Source organism: Rutilus rutilus (genome assembly GCF_951802725.1).
Source record: "Rutilus rutilus genome assembly, chromosome: 18".
Classification (NCBI taxonomy): Eukaryota; Metazoa; Chordata; class Actinopteri; order Cypriniformes; family Leuciscidae; genus Rutilus; species Rutilus rutilus.
In genome coordinates, this window is record NC_140231.1 from 3,564,619 (window position 1) to 3,588,660 (window position 24,042).

A 24,042-nucleotide genomic window follows, 5' to 3' on the forward strand; every position below is an offset into this window, starting at 1 on the left:
TACAGTGCGTGTGTGTGTGTTCATGCTCACCGTGAAGATCTGCATGTGGAGCATGATCAGCTCTCGGGTAAGTTGCACCATGCCTGTGTTCATGGCAAACTCCTGGAACAGCGTGACCACAAATATCACTGCCAGATTATGCGCCGTCATGCGGTTCACCTGACTGTGCGCCTGCACCCTGAGGGCAGAGAGAGACGTGATTCAGAACAACTCAAGTCTTGTCCGAACAGTACACTTGCAACGCATCAGTCACCGATACTTCGTCTAATTCAAAGCTGGAATGGTCGTCTCCATTCAAATGGCGCTCAATCCATCAATATCAACCTATTTCAGTTTCCCTTAAAGCGTAACTCTCGCCAAAATGCAACCTAGGGTCTTTTTGTTAATGTACCCGAGGCAAACTTTCGTTTAAAAGCATAATTAGAATGGAAACGCCACTTTTAAGTTTGACCGTATTTCCGTTTTCGGTCAAATTGCCTTTGAATGGGACACTTCTATGATAGCATAAAAAAAAATTCACTATTTTTAAAACACTAATGCGGCTCGACACAACATGAAACTGTGCTGGAAGTATCACCAGGGGCTTGGGGACTATCAAAAATAGTCGATCTCTGAATGTGAATGAACTGACTCTGAATTTTTGTATTGCTTCTTATATGAGGAACCTTTTACAAATACAAGGTCAAAACAACTAATTATCCATGAATTTATAGTGAACTAAGCTTTAGGAGCTTTCCATCTTTACTCTCTTCCCTGTTACGTTGCATTCAGAGATCGACTATTTTTGACTGTCAAAATGGCGACGGACACAGCTACTGTGAGTTGTTCAAAATCTTTTTTTAATAAACTCTGTACACACACACTGTTCTTAATGCTGGAGTTCATGTGTAGAGCCCCTGGTGATACTGAGAGCACAGTTTCATGTTGTGTCGAGCCGCATTAGTGTTTTAAAAATAGAGATTTTTGATGCTATCATAGTCGTAGCCCCATTCACTCCCATTCACAAGGCAATCTGACCGAAAACGAAAACACGGTCAAACTTAAAAGTGGCGTTTCCATTCTAATTATGCTTTTAAACGAAAGTTTGCCTCGGGTAGATTCACAAAAAGACCCTAGGTTGCATTTTGGCAAAAGTTACCCTTAAGCTGATACAGGTGTAGTTCATCATTATATATTGTTTTTAAAGTTAACGTCTCTCTTTGGTTTTGCTTTGTTTCTGTGAATTCTTGCAGCCCGAAAATCCAAACTTTAGAGATAGCTGCACAACATTTTACACATTTCTGCAATATAACACAGTGACAGTATCCAGACCCCTTCATTTAATAAAAAATTTTGATTTCATGTTGTAGCCTTATGCTAAAGTGCTTTCATTTAGTTTAGTTATTGAGTTTGATATCATACATGTGCAGGTGTCCACACAGAGCGGCCAGTGTTGCATGGTTGTCCGGATGAAGCTGTTGAAGCAGTTTACGGTACGTCTGCAGTCTGAGTTTTTCATCTGACAGAGCTGTGGATCAATACATTATCAATCAATACAGTATAAACAGTCTTTATATTTACAGTGGACTCCACAAATATGAGCAAAACTGATTTTTTTTTTTTTGCAATTTCTCAAGTCTTTCCTTCAAAATATTCACAAAAATCTAATCTTTAATAAGTCTTTCTTTTTTTTCTTTTTTTCTGAACTATATGGATTCAATTAATTCGTTTAATACTTTGTGTAACCTCCCTTTGCCAAGATAACAGCTCTGAAACGTCTCTTATAATGAGGATGATGAACGAGATCTGAGGCCATTCCTCCATACATTGTTTGCTAAATGGTTAATTCGTCTGAAAATTAATGTGACGAATTGAAGAAGGTTCCCAGTTATGTTGGGTTGCTGATTAGTACATGTTTGTCACTGTTCTCTGATAAACTCCTGGGGTCTCATTTATAAAACTGTGCGCAAGATCCTTACTAAAAGTGTATATCAGCCTGAAAGCCAAAAATGGCATACGGCAAAAAATATTCAGACTTATAAAACCGTGCGTACGCCAGAACCTGCGCAAAATTCCCTTAATAAGTCAGCGGAAGATTGTGCGCACATAAGTCTCCACCCTGAAATAACCATATGTGGAGCTTACAGCGCCTCGTTTTACTATGCATATCCTCATCTGCATATCATTTGCATATTCATCCACGCGATACAATGTTTAACGGTACAAGACATTAGGAAAATATGAGATACTGATGTGCGTATCCTTGCCTTAGCATAAAATACATTTCAGAGAGAGTTTTTCTCAATCTTTTCCACTGGCCAAAATAGTATTTTTAATTGCTTTATATTTTTATGGAAACAGATAGGCCTTATTGTGCATTATTGATTCTTATTTGCGTGAAAATATTTCTGTTCTGCTATTATCATGCGCTAATCAATCCTCGCTGTCGTTAAAACATTAAAGCACAGCATGCCACAGGAAAAGTGTTCAAAAGCAGCGCATCCACTACAAATATTATTTATTAGAATCTAAAAAATGTTGTAACTTCTTGCCTCAGTAATGTAATTTAAGTGCTTAACTCCATTAATGAGAGTGACATATGTAATCTAAATGTGTATATCAGATGTAAATCATTATTTTATGTATTTAAACTGTTATCGTGAACATGCACTGTATTAATGATTAGGACTCATAATGAAGATTTAAAGTGGTTTTCCTTCATCGGTCCCTCAGATCACCATCGGTGTCGCTAAACTGCTCCGTCTCAAATGTTCATACGCATGGGTCAGTTTGCGTGCAGGTGCGAATGAGGCCCTCTGAACTGGACCTAATCATGATCTTTGCCTTGATGCTAACAATGGCGTCCAACATCCCATCAACACATTGCATTACACATTGCAGTGCAGAAAATATGCCAGAAGATGCTCCCTGTTGAGTCTGCTATATTCCAAGGGATCTTCCTCATCTCATCAAACATCTAAACTGTGTAAAACTGCTTTGATAGGTGTTCGAAAGATCAACACAGAGAAAACACACTTGAATTAAGGAGACTAAAAGAACGCTAATGTACAAAATAACTTGCCTTGTTGGTTTGAACACTTCGGTAACTCATGAACGCCACATAACATTCAGCATTAAACTCATTTTAGACCAAACCAGTGAAATGATGATCTTGATGTCCGATGTGAAAGCTGTGTTTGTTTTGAGAACAGACGTACCTGCAGCTTTCAGCCAGTGCGGTTTGAGTGTGTTCGGTATGAGCTCAATCTCCTGCCGTAGGATCTGCTTTAGTGCTCCTGAAACATCTAGGACGGAGAGCTCGTCTGTTCCCAGAACAGTTCCTCTTGGAGAAACACGCAGCGCATCGACCAGCTTACTGATCTGAGGAGCGATGCCACAGCGCCGATACAAGCCCTCGACCTTTAACCCTGAAACAAACAGCACAACTCTAACTCTCTCAAATCTGGCTTTGAAAGATTCTCATTTGATGGTTTTCTACACATGAAAGCTTTCAGGATACATGTCAAGCTTTAAAATGTGGTCCTGGATGCTGATTGGTCAATCCGATGTGCTTAAAATACACAATATAGCACCAGCTATGACATGAAACACCAATTCTAACCTTCTATCCAGAAGATTTCATTAATTAATTTGCCTAACAGAACAATGTTTTAATGAAATGTGTCCTTAATATTTGTTGTTATGTAGTCCCTTGTGAAAAAAGTATTAAAGGACTAAAGTATTAAGTATGTAATGTAAAAGAATATACTTTTGATGTTTTCAGAGACTTAACTGCATGTTTTTTTTGCATTTAAATGACAATGTGCTATAGTTTAAACTTATATTAAATACAATTAATAAATGCTTTTTGACCCAAATAAGCAGAACTTTAGTGCATCTTCATATGTAAATTCATAATTACTTCTATTGTTTTTGAAATAAGTACTGGCGAATGTACTGACACGCATTTATTGTAAACTAAAATATACTTTAATATTGAAACCTGTATGTCATGCATCTTAAAGTCCCCCTGTGGTGAAAATCAAGCTTTTAATGTTGTTTATGTGTCTATGTGGTGTTTTTAATATTCTTTAAGACAAACCATGTGTAAGTTCATAAGTCGACACCATTGCTGAGTGTTTTCTCCTTAAAACTGCAGTGAACCAAAGACAGTCTCAAACACACGCTTTGAAATCGCTGGTGTTTCTGACGTCACAAATGACCTTGTAACCAATCAGATCAACGTGTGATCGTCAACCAGTGGATCTCTGAGCTGAGTGAGTGAGTGGAGGCGGGGCTCATTTGCATATTCATAAAACCGCGTATACTAAATGAGGAAAGGGTGTCGAGTTACATTTAAGCTATTTTAAGGCATGAATTTTATTTTATTTTTTCACTTTAAATGTCATTTTAGTTATGATATTATCCCTTAAAACTTTTTTTTTTTGACTACAGGGGGACTTTAAGCACAACAAAAGATTATTAAAACAATGATTTAAAATGTAGAAAGTAAAACTTTTAATTTAACATTACAACAAAGCGTACTTTTTTCTTAGTCTTAGTTTCTTAGTCTACTCTAAATGCACTTAAGTGAGCTTTTATTTAAATCATATTGTCTGCATGTACAGATTAAAAAAAATATATTTGAATTGAAGTACACTAAAAGTACATATTCAATGCAATTAAACAGACTTATTTTTCACAAGAGCTAACCTGAGGCACCTGAGCTTCAGTATACTGTTAAACTAGCCAAACTGAAGCTGCATGAATACAATGCTGTTCTCATCACTTCATTTACATCTGCACTTTTTCATCTTGAAACTCATAACCTGCCTAACTCCAGTCCGTCACTCACCGTACTGTGTGATGTGAGCTATACACCGGTCTACAGCACACGGCACAGATCCCGCACGCTGCCGTCCGTCTGTCGTCGAGCTCACGGTCCTCTTCACGAGCTCATACCACCTCATACAGCTGAGCTCCAGATCAAACTGCATGTGTAGCGTCCTGCAGGAGAAACACACAGTGCTTTACGAGGCATACAGTGATGGGGATAACGCATTACAGGAACCTTGAGTTACGTAATCAGATTAGGTAACTAGTAAAGTAATGCATTATTAAAAAATTTACAACAAAATATCAAAAGACACTTTTTCAAGAAAGTTACTTTGTTTTCCCATTTATTGACTGACATCTCTCCTGTCCCCATGTTGCGAGAAATCGTGCGTAAGTGCAGAGGCGTTGTGTGTGAACATGATGGTTACTGTAGTTCTAGTCTAAATGTGAGCATTCAATCATCTTTACATTCAGTATTCCTCAAAATTAATACAATCAAGTGAAATGCAAAATCAGAATACTACACAAACCTCCAATAATGAAACATGTTAAAGGGGTCATGAACTGGCTTTTAAAAAAAAATTGTATTGTTGTCTGAGGTCAATTTATGACATTTGCTTGGTTTTTACATTCAAAAACATCAAAATGAATAAGTAATAGGCTATTTTCTACCGTTTTTTATGGTTGTGCCGCATTGAAGACTTGGAAGTAAACACCCACTGCTATGATTGGATAACAGTTTTGCATATTATAATGAGTTTCATGTCATGTGCGAATCGGTGAGCGGGGCTAAAAAACAGGAAGTGCTGAAGTAGGCGTTGATCTTCTTCTGCGGAGGCCGGGTTTGATACCCTTTGACCTCATACACTGTTGTTCGCTGTGCCTGGTGTCAATAAAAGCTTTTATTGGACCAACAAGGAAGTTTTCAGATCTGAAACTTACAGGATATTCTTATAGTATGATGACCTCTTATATGTCAAAAGCTCAAGGGAAATTTGATTTCTCAGTGCATCACCCCTTTAAATTTAACAAATATTTTTATGCATCTAATCTCACTTTATTGACCAATGTACTTGCTGCTGCTGACCATCGATGATTCAGTTAAACCATAAGCAAAAATTACTTTAGAGTTTTTTTGTTTTTTTTTTAGACTTTCTTCTCTCCCTATTCTTCTGTAATTCAGAACGGCAGCACAGCTGAAAGGTTTGTCTGAGCTGTTGAGCGCCCTCTACTGTATAGGCCTTCATTTGCATTTCCTTCAGCCTTATTTAAATTTTGGTGGTGAACAGGCCTATACATTTACCCAAAAATATACGTTTTTGGTAATTAAAAACAAACAAGCCCAGTCCAGGTGAGAAGTAACGCAAAAGTAACAATGCATTACTTTTCTTAAAGTCGACATGAAATCAAAATTGACCCTATTTACTTTGATAGCGCATATTATTACTAGTCTTGTGATGAACAATTAATCCATGCAAGTTAATACACAGAAAAAAAATTGTTTGCCGTGGTAATCTTCAAATCAAAATCTGAAAAGTTACTTCCGGTCTGGAATGGCGTTCCTTCTCTGATGACGTCAGTTTGACGGCTTGGGTTGAAAACGCGTAACCACTGCCCTCAAACCATCAGCGAGAGCGAGAGATGGAGAGGAGGAGCGCTAAAGTTAAACCCTGCCCTCTGTCATATATTTCCTTTCACTTGGAAATGCGTCACAAAAACAAAAAAGTCGTTTGCAACTTCCGGTTCACGCAGACTTTAAAGGTGCATTGCGCAAGTCTCTGAGTTTTTGCAGAACTATGCCCCCTTCTGGCGACACGCGAAACTGCAACCAGAGTTGTGCACGCGGTTATGTGGAGTTTGCGTTGGGGTTTGGGATGAACTAGAAGCCGGTCTCTTTGAATCCATCTTCTACTTTTGCAAAAGTCGCTTGAGTTGTCTTCGCTGATGCGGATAATGGCGGCGAATACACAAACCTGCCAGACATAGCCAGGTGAGCGTGAACGCGCATGACGTCACGTCCAGTCGATTCCGACCCGAATCCCTCTTATTTATTTTACTGTACAGGATTATAGAGGCAATCGCAGTGATCATAGAAGGGCTCATTCAGCCCATCAGGCAATTGTTTAAGCATGTATGGGTTAGAAAAACGGGTATTTTTAACATGAAATGTTGCGCAATGCACCTTTAAAAAGTAACCAAGTAACGCAATTAGTTACTTTTTAAGGGAGTAACGCAACATTCCCCAACACTGCTGAAATGCATCGACACCCCAAAAAATGCTGTACGCACTTACAGTATAATGGCCAAACATTCAGTTTTAATAGTCACCTTCTTGTAGAATCGTTATGCATTAAACATTTGTTGTTTTTACGCGCTGCTCACTTTAATCTATAGATTTAACCGTCCGCCATTTGAATAACACTGCGCTAGACTGTCATCTTTGACCATTGCGCTTTATGTTTTTTATGATGTTAGGGTACGCAATGTGTGTATTTGTTATACAGGCAGGGGTGCTACTGGTGCCTGCGATGCTGTCCATGTAGGCAGCTCACTAGGTCTTGAGACACGGTCCATAAGTGCACAAAGGCCTGTCACTGACCTTTCAGCAAACTCCAGCAGGATGCATTTCTCTGAGCGCTGCAGATCTACAAAGAAGAAACAGTTTTTAATGACATTATTAAGACAGTATTTGATAAACTGATGGGGGGAGTGTGATACTGACGGCAGCCTGTTTGAGCGCCCAGAATCACTGTGTCTCTGGAGCCGTGCTGCTTCGAGTGTATGGTCATCTCTCCGGCCTGAAGTGTGCACCACACCTCAGCACACTGTAGAGCGGCACCCTCGCGTAGACACGCTCTCGACACGGCAAACACTCCCAGCAGATCGTCATCCACCACTGCACCCGCAAGCACAATCTACACACATGCAGGACGCTCTCTTCAGGCACTGCTGTACTGATACTGACACATTTACCAGCAAAAAGTGCTCATTTCTATCCACTAGGAAAGAGATTGTTAACCACATTACCTTCATGATATGCAACATGTGACCAAGGAGGGCGTCTCGTTCGTCTGCCGAGCAAGTCAGTCTGTCTGTCAAGGTTAACACCTCAAACTCATGGGTTTGCCTATAAAAGACAAAAGGAAATTACTCTTCTCTACGGAATATGAAACATATAAATAAGAGAACCTCCAAAGAATGGTTCTGGATAATTAACAATTCATTATTAACAAAATATAACAGCATATTTAAACAATATAATTCAAGTAAGTGGGCTGTTGTTCTGAATACCAGCACAACTGTGACTTGGCCCTAGTTAATCACAGCTGAAGGCACCAGGCGTCTATCAGTGGATATATTAGGGATCCGCTGATAGATGCCCGCTTTCAAACGCTCTCGTGTATATCTGTGTGAGCGCTCGGAGAAGACTAAATGTTTTTGAAGCATTGATCATCGTAGCCAATCAGAGACATACATGTTGAGCACGTGAACACAATGGCCAATCAAAGGTGTTTAAGAATCCGTTCAACAGTGCTCAAAATGCTAGAGGGAAATGCTGGTATCGTCACATTTTTAAAGATCAGTACCGAAGTCAGTACGAAGACAACACTATTCCCTTGTGAAAAAGAAACAAGCTTAACTGCACTATTTAATGCACACTTGTAATGTACATAAAATCATAAACTACTTGCAGATAATAAGTAAGGGATAATCCACAGATAGCTGTGCATTAAACAATTTTAATGCACAGCTACGCTCATGGAGGCAAAGAACCGCCCGACGCGGAGCCTCCATAGAGTGCATTCATATCGTTTAATGCACAGCTCAGTGAGCGATCCAAGACACGCCTGCTCGGTGATGGTCCTCGGGGACCTCCTAATTTCACCATGTTTGTGGAGTGGATGCTGGTGAACTGCGGGGTCTCCGTCACCATCTGCCCGATGGGGAGGACATCACCAGCCCCACTCCAGCCCCAGAGCCCAGCTTTCCACCTCCCACGCTGCTAACAGACGAATGATGCCGGGGCACATCATCGCCCCGGAGCCTGACGGATCGTCTGACCAGGTGTGTGAGCCGGCAACACCATCCGTCCCAGTGGGTGTGCTAGTGGAGTACAAGGACATGGAGGGAAGCCCCGCCCACACTCCCGCAGCTGAGGGAGAGCTACACCTGGGGTGCTTCTCAATACTCATACTGATGCTTCCTTGTTTCCTCGCTCCTCGGTCCTCCAGCCCTTGACCCGTTCAAACTCAGCCATCTTGAAGGACATCTCAATTCTCTAATTGCACCACGAGGAGGTGAGGAACGAGGAGTGAGGAGGCTTCCAGAGGAGCCTTCCCTCGCATCCCACAGGGGCTGGAGCTGAGACGAGAGGAAAGGAAGCGAGGATGCACAAATAAGAAATGAGAAGCACCCCTGGCCTCCTCTGGGAATTATTTTGAGGAAGTTGAGGATATTTCCCAGAGTCTCCTGTCTCATCCCTGCTGGTCCCACCCAACAACAAGTCTCCGTCTCCACTGGTCCTATCCAGCTCCAAGTCTCCTGTGTCTCCGCTGGTCCCACACAGCCTCCCTCTCCTGCCGCCTCAACTCAAGACAGCCAGTCCTTTGGCCCCGCCTCCGCTGGTTCCCTTCAGTCCCTCATCTGCCTGTGTGTTGACTCCACTCTGCTGGGTAGATCTGCCTCGGGTCTTCCGGTCTCCAGCTCCACCTTGGCAAGGGGATCCTCTTGCTCCGCCTCCAGCTGTCGCGCCCATCACTCCACCTTGGCTCCTCCCTCCATTGGCTCCACCTAGGGCCGTCGTCCTCACGGCTTCACCGGGCTCCGCCAGGGTCAGTCGTCACTCTGCTTGCGCCACAGACTTCTGGGTTTTCAGCTGCGTTTCGTCACTCCACCCCTTTGGCTTCGCCAGGCCCCGCCGAGGTCTCCACGAGGGCTCGTCACCGCGTATCTCGGCTTCCAGATCCATCTGCTCTTCGGCTCCCCCTAAGTCTCCACCTCCATCGGCTCCGTCTCAGTCTGTCGTCCCCCTGGTCTCCACCATGGCTCATCCCTCCCTTGACTCTGTCATGAACCTTCATCCTGGCTGTGCTCTGGGTTCCCACCTGTCTCCTCCTACCACCATCGCCACCCTAGTTTCTCCCGCCATCATATCCTCCTGTGTCCTACCCTTCGCAAGCCCCTGATCCTCCTCCTGGCATTAGTCTCCCTTTAGTTGGACTCGTAAAGGCCAGGACGCACCTTCCGGGAGGGGGGGGGGGGGGACTAATATCAGGAGTATGTTTAGTTTCATTGTGTTTTGGTTTAGTTTTACCTGTTCCCGTTTTGCCTGTGTTCCTGGTCATTATCAGTTTCCATGGTTTCCAATTTATCACTCACCTGTTTCTGTTCCAGTTAATTACCTCGTCCGTGTATTTAAGCCCTCTCAGCTCTTTGTTCAGTCTTATTTATGTTAATGTGACTATCCTTGTTGGTTTTCTCCTGAGTATTCTTCTTGTTCATTAAAATAACTCTGACTCAATTCAGATTCGTGCTTGTTTATCTACACGTTACATCCACGACCTATTACACACAATGCGTCTACAAATATTATCATACGAATAAACCTGTGTTGAATGCAAGGCTATCAAGCACACCTGAATTAATGCTGTCCTAGCTTGTAGACAGTAAATCAAGTCATATATCCTAACACACACTAATAAATATTGTGGCATGAGCTTACCCTGCAGAGCAGTCAAACACTGAAATGACCTCTGTCAAATCCAGCACATCACAGGCAGCAGACTCATTCTCCTGTGAGAACAAGAAACGCTCCTCATCCAGCTTTCCGTGGAGTTCTTCTACACATGTGGAAATCAGAGAAAAACCACAGCATCATTACTTTAATCAAAGTGGCTTCATAAAACTGATTCTGTATTGGTAAAATGTATTTCACTCTCAATACAATAAACTAAAAGTGTACTGCATTCTTACCCATCTGTTCCTCTGAATGTTTTGTTTGCTCAAAGTCAGGTGCCTCTTTAAAAAAAAAAAAAGCAACATGAATTAAAAACATCCTTTTCATAGAAAAAAAAAAATATTACACTTATGTCAGATAATGAACAAGAGAGTCACTTTAACTAAAACATGTCCAAGTTACACTTTAAGATCAAGATTTTTGGCAAATACATTTATTCTAAAGATCATAAGAATTTTGTATTGTAGCATTAATTTTAAGGAACAACACCCTTAAAGATCCCTTAGAGAGCATTAATTTTAAGGAACAGCACAATTAGCACCCTTAGAGATTCTTATTAGTAACAATCTAAATAAAAGTATATTCCTATAGATTTTAAATTGAAACGGTGAGTCATGATTTACCACTTGACTGTTTCTCTGTATAAAAATACGAGTTGACATATACAATAACTTATTTTTATTTCAATTATTTGGGTTTTATGAAAGGTAAATTTGATGACATTTTTAATTCCACAGCCTGTTTTGCTTATGTTTATCAAGGGTACATTCATTTCTGTACTTAATTGTCATGAAATAATGTCACAATGAAAATTATCTGAATGGTTTTAAAATGTACCATCTTCAAAAAAAAGGGTTAAAATGAGCCATGGAAAACTGTTAGGTGGTTAACAAACACTCTCTGATACACTAGGAGTTTAATTCGTCCCTAATCAGGACTCAACTAACCCACGAACTCATTATGTCGGAGTAGTTCAGTCTGCAGTGCCTGTCCAGAACTCTCTGCCACACTGATGGCGGAGTGAAGCTCGGGATCTGTGGCGCTGAACGAAACTCTTGCCCCGGAGCACAGCAGAGACAGAGTCTCCTCTACATCAGGACCACACACCACCTCACGCAACCTCTGAAGAGCACCAGAACATAATGCAGTGGTTAATATGAGATAGGTCTGAAACTAATAAGATTGCAGGGTGCCGTGATCAGATTTCTGACCTGGTCAAGCAGTTTCTGGCTTGCAGCGAGCGGGTGAGCTTTGCGGTAAAGTCCTTTACGGTACTTGGCTTGAATAAATTCTGCCTTCTGACCTGGTGAGACATCAGGTCCGATCTGCTCCGCCGGAGGGATGTTGTGACCCCACACACTGTTGGCAGCTTTATTGCCATACAGCATAAACAACTGAGAAACAAAACATTTGCATCTACTGTTAAAAGACTATTAAACTAAAATCACATTTTTAGATCGTTCAATCAATCAAATTTATTGATTGATTAGATGTTATTGTTAAAGTCCCCCTGTTGTGAAAATCAAGTTTTTAATGTTGTTTATGTGTCTATGTGGTGTTTCTGATATGCTTTAAGACAAACCATGTGTAAATTCGTAAGTCGACACCATTGCTGAGTATTTTCTGCTTAAAACTGCAAAGACAGTCTCAAAAACACGGTTTGAAATCGCTGGTGTTTCTGACGTCACAAACGACCTTGTAACCAATCAGATCAATGTGCCGGCAGGCTTTGGCATATCATTAACAGCGAACTAGCAGGGGAGTCTCAAGAGAAGCCTTACTTATATTTTTCAGTATAGCGGGTGTATGATGTATATTACGATGTTATGATGAACTATATGCCTTTCTCCACTGACGTTCTGAGTTGTTCAAAGTTTTTCTGATGATTGTTAGACTCCGAGATGCGAACAGGAACATGGTTTGTGTAACATTAGCAACACATTATTTGCTGTTTGATAACAGTCAAGCAAAAGGCTAAATTAACTACTGTTATGTGTCCGACGCTGTAAAGAGCGATATCATTGTGCAGCGTTTACCTCAGTAAGTTGGCCGAGTGGATCTCTGAACTGAGTGAGTGGAGGCGGGGCTAATTTGCATATTCATAGAACCGTGCATACTAAATGAGGCAAGGGTGTCGAGTTACATTCAAGCTATTTTAAGGCATGATGATTTTTTTTTTTTAAGGAACATTTTGATGATCAAAGAGGAGTTTTAAGGGATACAATTATTGACTACAAGGCGACTTTCAACAACAACAACAAAAAAATTATACTACATTAATTTGAACATTATTAAAAAGTTTTTTTACTTTTTCTTATACATTTTGGTTTTGCAAATTTCGAAATCCAAAGTTTAAGTAACATCAGAGAATGTAAGTACATATACTACTATTCACTTTCTCAACATAAAAACATTTCTAGACAGACCAACTACGAGCTCCAAGATGGTTACATTTATTATATATGCTATATTCTGGAATCAAGTGCAAATTAGTAGAATGAAAGAAAAAGGCCACACCTTATATAAACCTCAATCATCCATAATGCCAAAATCAAAAGAGCTGCCAAAGACCCTGAGAAGAAAAAGGGTTGACAGTCTGTTCTGACCGAGCTATCCCACCAAATTCAACCCGAGAGAAGAGCACAAGATGCCTTAAGACTAATTCACAGACAGACCAATGCCAATAACCGGGACCGGTTCAAGGCATGGTCAGGGTTGGGCTGACCCACCCAAACAGAATTTAGGAACAGATAGTGTTGATCTGTTTTTACGATTTGTGCATTGATTGAGCAACATGAGGTGGGCTCTGTGTTGAAAGGTTTGATGAATGGCTGTATAATGCCCCAAACAGCCACAAAAATAACACCAGAAATTTGCAGTCTTTTTCCTTTATTGACTGAATGTAACGGCACAGTGTGTTTTATAGGCTACTCACGCGCTTCAGTCTGTGGCAGAAATGCAGAGGACGACAAACACACGTGAAAACAGGCAAATGTTTGCGGGCAGTCAAGGTGTAAATTACGAGGAGTTGTATCTTCGAGAATATGCATCTTCATTTACTTGTAAATATTATTACAAAGCTCTGATTTGATTGTTGAATTATACCAAGTTGAAATTAGATAGACCCTCGCTCATTTAAGAATGTGCATTTATTGCATGGACGGAGCAAGAAAATAATGTAAGTGTTTAAAATGCATATGCATAGTTCCTCTTTGGCTTGTTAATGCTGTTTTACTGAATGTACGAGGCAAACTGTCTGCTTAAATAACAGCGCAATAAGAATGTCCAGTTCATCTTTCAGTCAGTTAGGGGTCATTCATATAGACGCGTTTTTTAAAAGTTATTTTTACTTCAGTGCCGCGTTTTAGAAAGCCTGCACAACACTCTGCAAAAGTATGGAAGCGAGATGAGAGCGCAACAGTCAGTCACATCTAGGGTGTTGTTTACATTAAAAACGATGGTAAAATAATTCAGTAAAATGAGAAGAAAAAAAAGAAGAAAAAAAACGTATTCTGTGTGGCATTTAATTGCCCATTTCCACGCAATTAAAGTTGCATTCATTGCTATAGTAACATTAGGCTTCCATCGCGTTTTCTTTCCAAATTATCACTGGATGGAAGAAAAGTGAAAATGTTAGCAAGTTGATAGTTCTCAGGGCTGCCAACTTTTGAGTTTAGCTTGGAGTGAGATTTATTTGGGGGGGGGGGTTGTAAAAACAAATATTGCATCACAGTAAGTGTAATTGTGATTGTCAAAACATTTGGTAACTAAATATAATTTTATGAAGTTTAGTGACAACATGTTACAATGTTTACATTGTGCAATGACTGGTAGTATACAGTTTTTATTATTGCTTGACAAAGATTTCAAATTCCATTCTTGTGATTTGATTCCGATTTTGATTCAATATTGATTAATTTGGATACATGTTTATTTAAAATTTTATATAAAAAAAAAAAATCTCACCTAATGCTGTAAACATAGAGGGCCTAATCTGCTGGTATTATTAAAGGTTAAAAATAACAAATTAAATTAAATATAATGCAGTTTTTGTTATAATAACAATTATTTAATGGCATAAGTAAAAATATAATAAATATGTAATATAGTGCTCAGCAAAATCTCCTCTCTAGCTATTTTTTCTATTCAGTTAACAAGCTATGGTCATTAAATGGCTTTCCTGAGGTAAATGTAACGTTATGTGACATAATTGTTCTCCTGCTGTTATATTGACCTCTTTCCGTGGTTGAAAAACACTAATTGGTTGATATTATGTATACTTTCAGTAAGTTGTACTGCATCTTTAAATAAAAAAGTAACAGATGATCGGTTCACGTGCACTTGAACTGAGGCGCTCAGCGATCTGTCACGTCACATTTACAAGCGCCAAACGTATTTTTATCTGAATTTCGTAATAAAATTTACGGAATCTAAGAGCTGAGAATTAGTTTAATATTATAATTACAATTATACTCCTTCACGTCTATTGCGATCTCAAAATTCCGGCCAGTTGATAATACCTAGAATATCTAAATCGACTGCTGGCGGTAGATCCTTTTCCTATTTAGCACCAAAACTTTGGAACAGCCTTCCTACCATTGTCCGGGAAGCAGACACACTCTGTCAGTTCAAATCTAGATTAAAGACACATCTCTTTGACATAGCGTTCACATAATACATTATAGACTTCTATAATTCAATATTAGGCTGCATAGATTAGGTCAGCTGGAACCGGGAACACTTCCCATAAATCCTGATGTACTTGTTACATCATGAGAAGAATGGCATCTACGCTAATTTTAGTGTCTTTGTTTATCCCAAGGTTTTCCCGCAGCCTGCCGGATCCAGGCCGTTTCCAGATCTGATGAAGGACCTTCGCCTGGACCCGGTGTCAACGCAGTGCTGAAGTGCCAACTAGTCTCTCCCTATGGAGGATCCCTTTCCCACTCTACAGATAACGCGTCGTCGGGAAAACTCAATTTGCGTATCTACCCCGAATTGATAAAATAAAATTCTGAATCAAAACTATAAGGAAACACCAGTAATTTGTTTAGGTTTGGTTTGCAGGGAATTCCAAACCTGCACACATATATTCAAACGCACATAACTATAGAACCCGTTCTTAATGCGCATCTGAACGCCATCAGCGTTTCTCACAGGTTCGCTAAAGTCTGTGTAGAGAGAATGGTGTCGTCTTGGCGGCCCTAATTTAAAAACAAATGATCATTGCGACGGAAGCGAATCAATCAAAACTAACTTTAGCTGGAAAATAACTTTATTAAAGAACCGCTATAAAGCCAAAACAATCTTACGTTAAATTATACATTTATCTCTGTAAAGCTGCTTTGAGACAATCTACATTGTTAAAAGCGCTATATAAATGAAAATGACTTGACTTGACTATTAAAAATACCTCTTTGCTCTGCAATTTTTTCTGTGCGTGAGAAAATGGATGTGTGGCGTGAGAGCGTGTGAAAAGTGTCAATTGCGTGAGTCTCACGCTCAATGCGTGAGAGTTGGCAGCCCTGGTTCTGGACAGTTGTCTAGAAGCAAGACAACTTTCTATCAACTTATCTTGCTAACATTTTCACGTTTCGAAGCAAGACATCTGACGTGTGGAAATGGTTAAGTCAAAAATCCGTGATCGAAAACTGAAGTGCATGCAAGAAACCCACCCAAAATCACAAAGTTTAAAGGATTTCTGCATGGAGGTATGGGCAAAAACAACTTTTCAGAGCACTGTGAAATGAGGAGGAAATAAAACCGGTCATATAATATCATGAAGACATGCTGACAGGATGATGCGTTTTGTTGTTGCAACATGACAAACCTCACCTGAATTAATGGCTCCGTCCAAACCTTGTTATCTAGTTTCAGTCCTCGCACTTTGGACCGGTTGCTGCCCATGGATCGATGTGCGCCAGCGCAGGCCTCGCAGATGACCACCAGCAGGTTCACTGAAGCCCACTCTGGGTTGGCGGCACCACAGTCAGCGCACACTTTATTAAAGGGACTCAACCACAGTCGATGAGCCACCTCGCTGTAGGACAGAGCGCTGCGGATCACGTCGTTCAGATTCTCCAGCCACATGGTCGCCTCCTTCGTGGAGTCTGCGGAGAAACTGGACAAACCAACCCACAGTCAACAAAGTGTGTAGAGGTAATACGAAAAAACGTTGTAATGGAAGACTCACTTAAAGGTCCTGTATGGAGTGATGAGAGTGAAGCTGTGACGCCCTGTCGACTTCACAGATGCTATATTCATAGACACAAACATCATGCCAAGACCTATATTGAAGTCCTGTTAATTTAAAAAAAAAGTCTGGCTGTGTTTAAGTTTAACAAACAATATATAACTTTACTTTGCTCATAGTCTCAACACACTTTTAACCAGACAGTTGTTGCTTCATATTATTGAAGTCCCCCTGTGGTGAAAATCCAGCTTTTAATGTTGTTTATGTGTCTATGTGGTGTTTTTAATATGCTTTAAGACAAATCATGTGTAAATTCATAAGTCGACACCATTGCTGAGTGTTTTCTCCTTAAAACTGCAGTGAACCAAAGACAGTCTCAAAAACACGCTTTGAAATCGCTGGTGTTTCTGACGTCACAAACTACCTTGTAACCAATCAGATCAACGTGTGATCGTCAACGAGTGGATCTCTGAGCTCAGTGAGTGAGTGGAGGCGGGGCTCATTTGCATATTCATAGAACCGCGTATACTAAATGAGGCAAGGGTGCCGAGTTACATTCAACCTGTTTTAAAAGCATGTTTTTAAGCTAAAAATGTTTAAATATGTAATTTTGGTGATCAAAGGGATAAAATTATTGACTACAAGGGGACTTTAAACAATTTAGTTTTGGGTTCAAGTTCACTCAATTCATTTGAAATGATTTCCAGTCGTTATTTCATCAGTTTATGATGAACGGTTTGTCTTATTTTCATAATCCGGATTCAGCTACAATAATATTTGATACTACATTACATTACAATAGTAATATGTAATGAGGTTATGCGTCAAATAATTATAAACGTCACTTTGATAGACTGAGCCTGTAGATTATGTACTCAGATAAAATATTATGATATTGTTGATTTAACTGGCTAATTATTTTATGACATTTTTTTTTTTGTGTGTGTGTGTGCTTTAAAACTGTCATTTCTTGTTTTCTTTTAGTTTTGAGCCACTAAGTAAAGAGAGGGACCATATAGATTACAATGACAGAATGATCTGTGAATGCTTGTATCTTTTGTAAAATGACAAGACATTTTTAGTTTATGCAAACTCTCATGTTATATGTAAGTGGTGATTTGCATTTTATAAGTGTGATCGGCTCGCATTCCCACAGCACTAAAGTTGCGTTGGAATGAGGATAAACGCTATCCACTTTCATACCAGATTCTACTATCTGGATAAGCATGTTAATGCCAGGTGTCAAGGCGCCAGTACAGATAGTGAGCTCTGAGCTACAAACACTGGCTTAGTATCAGCTGTAAAAACAAGTTTTCCACTCTTATCATCTCTTATCTCTTATCTCTTAAAGGAGCCGTATGTAAGATTGTGGCCAAAACTGGTACTGCAGTCACTTTCAAATTACTGTAGAGCGGTGTATCCCCTCCCCCCTGACTACTGACTTCGTGATTGGTAGATAGGTGGAGAATGGAGCTTCAGGCCAAAACACAAGATGACAACATCAACATCAGTTGAGGGCTGCAACTTCACTTTTTAAATGACAATATCCTGGCCGGACTACTGTTGTCAGTGATATAACTATTTGAAATGAACATGATTTCTTAATGTCTAGTGACATATCAGGGCCATTTTATGATTAATTGAAATACATTTCTTACATACAGCTCCTTTAAAGTCCCCCTGTGGTGAAAATCCAGATTTTAATGGTGTTTATATGTCCATGCGGTGTTTTTAATATGCTTTGAGACAAACCATGTGTAAATTCACAAGTCAAACACCATTGCTGAGTATTTTCTCCTTAAAACTGCAGTGAACCAAAGACACGCTTTGAAATCGCTGGTGTTTCTAACGTCACTTAAATATGTCATTTTGGAGACCAAAGATGCGTATTAAGGGATACAATTATTGACTATTAAATTCTTCTTGAAAGTTTCACATTATTAGCAATTTTCCACACCTCTTTGCTGCTGTAAATCCAAAGGGTGTATCCACAGATAGCAGTGTACACCTTTTTCCTCGGGTCTTTCATGATCAGTGGTCCGTGTTGTTTGGGTGTAGTGACCGGTTCCCTCCCTCGAGTGGCGTAGAGAGACACTAACCAGCTCTCCTGCACAGCTGCGACAAAACACATTCACAAGATAGAGCTGAACGCAATGACCTTCAGCCACTAGATGCTAATATTAACACTGTGAATCAAATACTGACTCTCAGATTTAGGAAATGGCATGTTTCACTTCTCCACGCCCAGAGTTTCCAGTTCTCCATAATACAGCTTACCCTCACTATGAGCCATGAATTCAAACTGCTTCTTCTGTAAAGAGATGGAGAAGTGTCCCTGATCCTGCTTCCGTATGTTGGTGATGCTTGTTACGTGAAACACATATTCTGTGAACTTGTCCTGGAGCACATTGAAAATGTGGTTATATTGACAAATAGGCAAAAACTGATTTATTCAGTATTTATTATGGGATACAACTCACTGTGCGTTTTTTCCACAATGACATGAGATGCCCATCTAGAGTGGTCCACAGAACATTGTGCCTGCAAAACAAAGTTGGCATTTGCTAAATTTAACACGAATGTGAACACAAAACTTTCTTTGCACAGTTCTCTTTCTGTTTCCTCACTGCAATCTTATAATCAATGGGTGTCCAAAAGGCAGTTTCACACCAAATGCAAATGCTGAGCACAAAGATTTTATGTTCTTATGAAACCGTTCACACCAGTTTTTCCTCTCTGAGCAAGATGGCGCCAGTGTGTTGATCGGCAGGCCGTCATTCTATGTGTGTGCAGTGTGTCCCGCTGTTTCTGTTCGTAACTGTGATACAAAGCTTAATGCTAAATGCTGAAGTATCCCTTTAACAACAGTAGAAAACCTGTAGTATTTTCGAATTACCGTGCTTCCCTCCCTCATATCCCCCTGAGACGAGAGATCTATGTATTTTTATTCTGGAAAAAATCCTCCGATGACGCAAAAATCGTCATTTTGCGTCATCAGAGGATTTTTTGGCCAGAGGCGAGAGACTCCAGCCAGTAGGAGGAGCTGTCCCGCATGTTCTCAACCCGCCCATGGGGGATCTCACTCACAGAATGTAAAAATAGTGTCAGCCATCTTTTTTTGGAAGGTAAGCTAGCAGGCTCTTGCTCTGTGGAGAAAGCTGAGTAGTAGGGGTTACCATACATCCTCTTTATCCCGGACATGTCCGGCCGTCGAGATCGTCCAAAATGTCCGGGATTCAGTTTTTGCTTTCTAACAGTCGCCATTCATTGTTCACATGCACACCTTTTGTTTCAATCTAACTGAATTGATTCCGGTTGGTAAATCTGAATGTAATGTTTACATGAACGCTAAACAAGTGATCGGTTGATGTGCGTTTTAGCATTGCTAAGAAAATTCCCGCTCCTCTGTGAGAGATACGAGACCGGTGCGTCTCACAGGTGTGGCTCATCAGTAATCACGCCACCGGCCTCTGATCGTTCTCCCGCGACCCTCAGCCTCGTCCTGCTCGCCACAGTAAACATGATGACGTTCTCCCGCGACCCTCAGCCTCGTCCTGCTCGCCACAGTAAACATGATGAATGGCGACTGTAGAACGCAAAAGCCGAATCCCGGACATTTTGGGCGATCTCGAAATCCCGGGCAGACTCGTCACGGAGACTCACGATAAAACGGCATCTTTTCAGTTTCGAGTCAACTAGTAGCTGCCCTCTGTAACCGGTAGGCGTGGCTTGGGCAACATTATGAAGCTGCAGACTCGGAGCCTGCATCTACAGTCCCGCACCCAGAGTCCCGCATTCTCAGACCCCTCGTTTTTCGAGACAGCGCCTCCTGCTGTTCGGAAAATCGTATAACACCCTTATCCAAATGCCATTGAAAACAATAGGATGCAATACGGTCTCGTTTTATTTAAAGTTATCCAAATAAATATTTGTGTTCCCTGCTTAATGCAATTTTTTTTGGCACTTAATGTGCCAAAAAAAAACTTGTGTTCTCTGACTAACAAATTACCCAGTAGTTATTTTTTGAGCGTGGGTGTAATTGAAAGAAAATTACTGATGGAAGGGATACAATTGGAAGCTTGACTCTGCCACTGAATAATGAATAAATTATAATAATTGCGACTTTTTATCTCACAATTCTGACTTTTTTTTCTCTCAATTGCTATATATCAAGTCAGAGTTGTGACTTTCTCAGAATTGTGAGATATGATGGCAGAATTGCGAGAAATAAAGTCGCAAATCTGAGAAATAAAGTCGCAATTGTGAGATATGAAGTCGCAATTGTGAGAAATAAAGTGGCAATTGCAGACTGAACTATCTTCTGAAAAATATTATGTGATATTATATTGCTACGTTTTTTTTTAATTCAAATTCCAATTTTTCTTTCAGTTCAACCTATGGTAATTACCATTATACCATGCAAACATTACAAAACCTGTTTTTTGATATTTTGAATGCGAAGCAAAACTCAAATAAGAATAGACAAAACACCAATAATAAACAATTCTGTAGCCTACTTTATTTAACGATCACCTAAACATCATCTTGCTGTAAACAGGACAAAGTAAAGAAAAAAGGAAAGAATTGTGTTAATGACTTTACTTTTCGTCTTCAATTGCATAAAAAAAAAAAAAACTCTTCATTTAGGCTATAAGTCGCTTTGGATAAAAGCGTCTGCTAAATGAATAAATGTAAAATGTAAATGCATAAGGTAAAATAATTTCTGGTAGGCAAATGTTCTTTTTTTCATTCTTTTTGCAATCGCTCTGTCAAATTCTTCGACTTCACTAAAATAAAAGATGAATGCCATTGTCAAAAATATTGTGTAATAATAAATAATATTTTTTTGCAAATGCAAATTACAAGCATACCCAAGTAGTGCCACGGATGAAATGGCTGGCAACAACTTCATATCAGTTAAATTAATATTGATTCATTTTTATACTTACGTTTTATAATAGGCTAACTAATTTAAGTAGTCTACATAAATTATATAAAGTAAAATAATTACTCCGGCATTAATTAATTCAACTTATAGTTTTAGGAAAAAGGGTAAAATGGTAAATCTGATTAAATAATTAATGATGACATTCTTTGATATTAACACACTTAATGTATTTAATTGGTCTACTTTAATGTCAACTAATTTTAATCAAATTTTCACTATGGCTTGTCTACAAAAAGTCCAAGGTTAAAGGCTAACGTTAGCTATCAAAAAAAATTCTGGGAAAAAAGGCGAAAAAACATACATTAAACGGCTCAAATTTTGTTACAAACTACTTTACAAATATTAAATGGACTATTAATATGTTGGTGTATTGATAGTTTGATTAAAAAAGAAACCGAATGAGGTATGATTCGCTAAATAAAATGGACGATACTGACGTTCTTCACATGTTTATCCGATCTAATTTGATAGGAGGCGCGTCTCGAAAAACGAGGGGTCTGAGAATGCGGGACTCTGGGTGCGGGACTGTAGATGCAGCAGGCTCCGAGTCTGCAGCTTCATAATACTCGGCTTGGGAGTGGCCTCGTAGGGCAGTGAAGTAAGTGCATTCATTTTTGGCTTTTCTCAGTCTAGAAGGCTCCAAATTCAAAATTTCTACTACATAAATGACCCAATTTAAATACACATTCATCTTTCCAGAGGTGCAGTATCCCTTTAATGTGCCTGTCAGCACATAATGCTACATCTCTAATTACATATGATCGGCAATTACAAGACCTTCGTGCCTCGTACCTCTCTGGCCACTGCATTTGGATATGGCGTACAGATTGTTACCGGATCTAGCTTTTTTTAAGATCAAGCACCCAGGCTGGGGTAAACTTCGGCAACCTCCGGACTCTTGATCGCGCTCCTTCACAGATGTTGACAAACAGCATCACTGACTCAATCTACGGAAACAACGACTGTAAAGATGGCTCTGTTGAACGTAAGATCGATTTCAAATAAGACATTTTTAATTAATGACCTCTTTTTTTAACTTGGCCCTCTTGCTGAAGTGGCACCTGATGACTAATTTTGTCAGTTCTCCAAGGACATCGGGTTGTGTGTGTGTGTGTGTGTGGGGGGGGGGGGGGGGGATTTTAGCAAATGGCTGCAATATAACAAAGAGTGAAAAATTTAAGGGGGTCTGAATACTTTCCGTACTCACTGTATATATATATATATATATATATATATATACACAAACACAAGTGTAATTTAATGTTAGGTTTTCAGACACTTAATTGCATAGTTAATTAATGCATCTTAATTGCAATTAAATGAAAATGTATTATATTAAATGCAATTAGTGATTTATCGAACCACTTACTTATGATTTAAAGATTAAAATGCATGTTTGAGCTGTTTTAACTGAAAGCAACTTGCACTGAAATATCTTAAAATATGTCAGTGTCATTGTTTTGTCTCAAGATGCACAACCGGTAATGTTTTTTTCTAAGGCACATTTATAAAAAAAAATATAAAAAAAAATAATAATAATTAAATATCCAATTCAACTAAGGCCAAATCCTGGCCTCACCTTAATCTAAGCCCCGTCTGTGAAACCAGGCCTATATATAATTTCATAATTACCATAAGTATCTTTTTATGGGCACAAATGTGTGCAAATTTCCATTTCCTTAAGCCAACTTATTTGTTTGGCTGTCAGAATAAATTGACTAATTCTGCATTTAATTTTTCTTTTCGCAAAGTGTTTGGTGTGAAAGGGCCCTTTTATGTAAACCTTTTTTTATTTTTATAAAGATGTTTGATTATTTCATATTAATATGTAGTATTAATATTGTTATTTTGAAATGCATTATTTAAATTAGCAGTTGAATAGCTGGTTATTTTGAAATGTTTTCAAAATGGATTTTTGACTTTTCTTTGAACTTGTCATGTGATTTCTGAGATTGTGTAGAGTTAGTTACTTGCGTCCCTTCCATACGTCGAGCCAGCTGGATTGTGTCACCGCACACTCATTGGTTCTCTGGCGCGGGCCTGATGACGTCTGCTTCTTCCTGCTCACACGAATGGTTGCAGCCCTGCAGACCAAGAATTCAAGATATTTTAAGATCTTGCAAAAAAAAAAAATGCAATGTCAAGTTTGCTTTCAATTTCATCCCTTAAAAATCATATTTGACCACCAAAATGACATATTTAAAAGTTTTTTCCTTGAAAAAAATATTTTTGAGATCCACTCGTTGACGATCACACGTTGATCTGATTGGTTACAAGGTCGTTTGTGACGTCAGAAACACCAGCGATTTCAAAGTGTGTTTTTGAGACTGTCTTTGGTTCACTGCAGTT

General features: G+C 39.5%; 1 protein-coding gene across 5 annotated transcripts in view; it reads right to left on the reverse strand.

The window, feature by feature from the left end:
- Window positions 1-24,042, reverse strand: part of LOC311276888 (arf-GAP with Rho-GAP domain, ANK repeat and PH domain-containing protein 1) — a 31,270-nt gene that overhangs the window by 516 nt on the left and 6,712 nt on the right. For all 5 annotated transcript variants that reach the window (XM_084386884.1, XM_084386885.1, XM_084386886.1 and 2 more), the window contains 17 exons: window positions 23,664-23,777; window positions 19,226-19,286; window positions 19,023-19,143; window positions 18,703-18,860; window positions 16,746-16,852; window positions 16,388-16,673; window positions 11,764-11,946; window positions 11,500-11,674; window positions 10,789-10,833; window positions 10,538-10,655; window positions 7,843-7,942; window positions 7,538-7,730; window positions 7,415-7,460; window positions 4,835-4,986; window positions 3,198-3,407; window positions 1,402-1,507; window positions 31-178 (listed from right to left, as the gene is read on the reverse strand). In XM_084386884.1, the coding sequence (XP_084243010.1) occupies window positions 31-178; window positions 1,402-1,507; window positions 3,198-3,407; window positions 4,835-4,986; window positions 7,415-7,460; window positions 7,538-7,730; window positions 7,843-7,942; window positions 10,538-10,655; window positions 10,789-10,833; window positions 11,500-11,674; window positions 11,764-11,946; window positions 16,388-16,673; window positions 16,746-16,852; window positions 18,703-18,860; window positions 19,023-19,143; window positions 19,226-19,286; window positions 23,664-23,777 (2,323 nt within the window). The remainder of the gene's footprint in view (window positions 1-30; window positions 179-1,401; window positions 1,508-3,197; window positions 3,408-4,834; window positions 4,987-7,414; window positions 7,461-7,537; window positions 7,731-7,842; window positions 7,943-10,537; window positions 10,656-10,788; window positions 10,834-11,499; window positions 11,675-11,763; window positions 11,947-16,387; window positions 16,674-16,745; window positions 16,853-18,702; window positions 18,861-19,022; window positions 19,144-19,225; window positions 19,287-23,663; window positions 23,778-24,042) is intronic.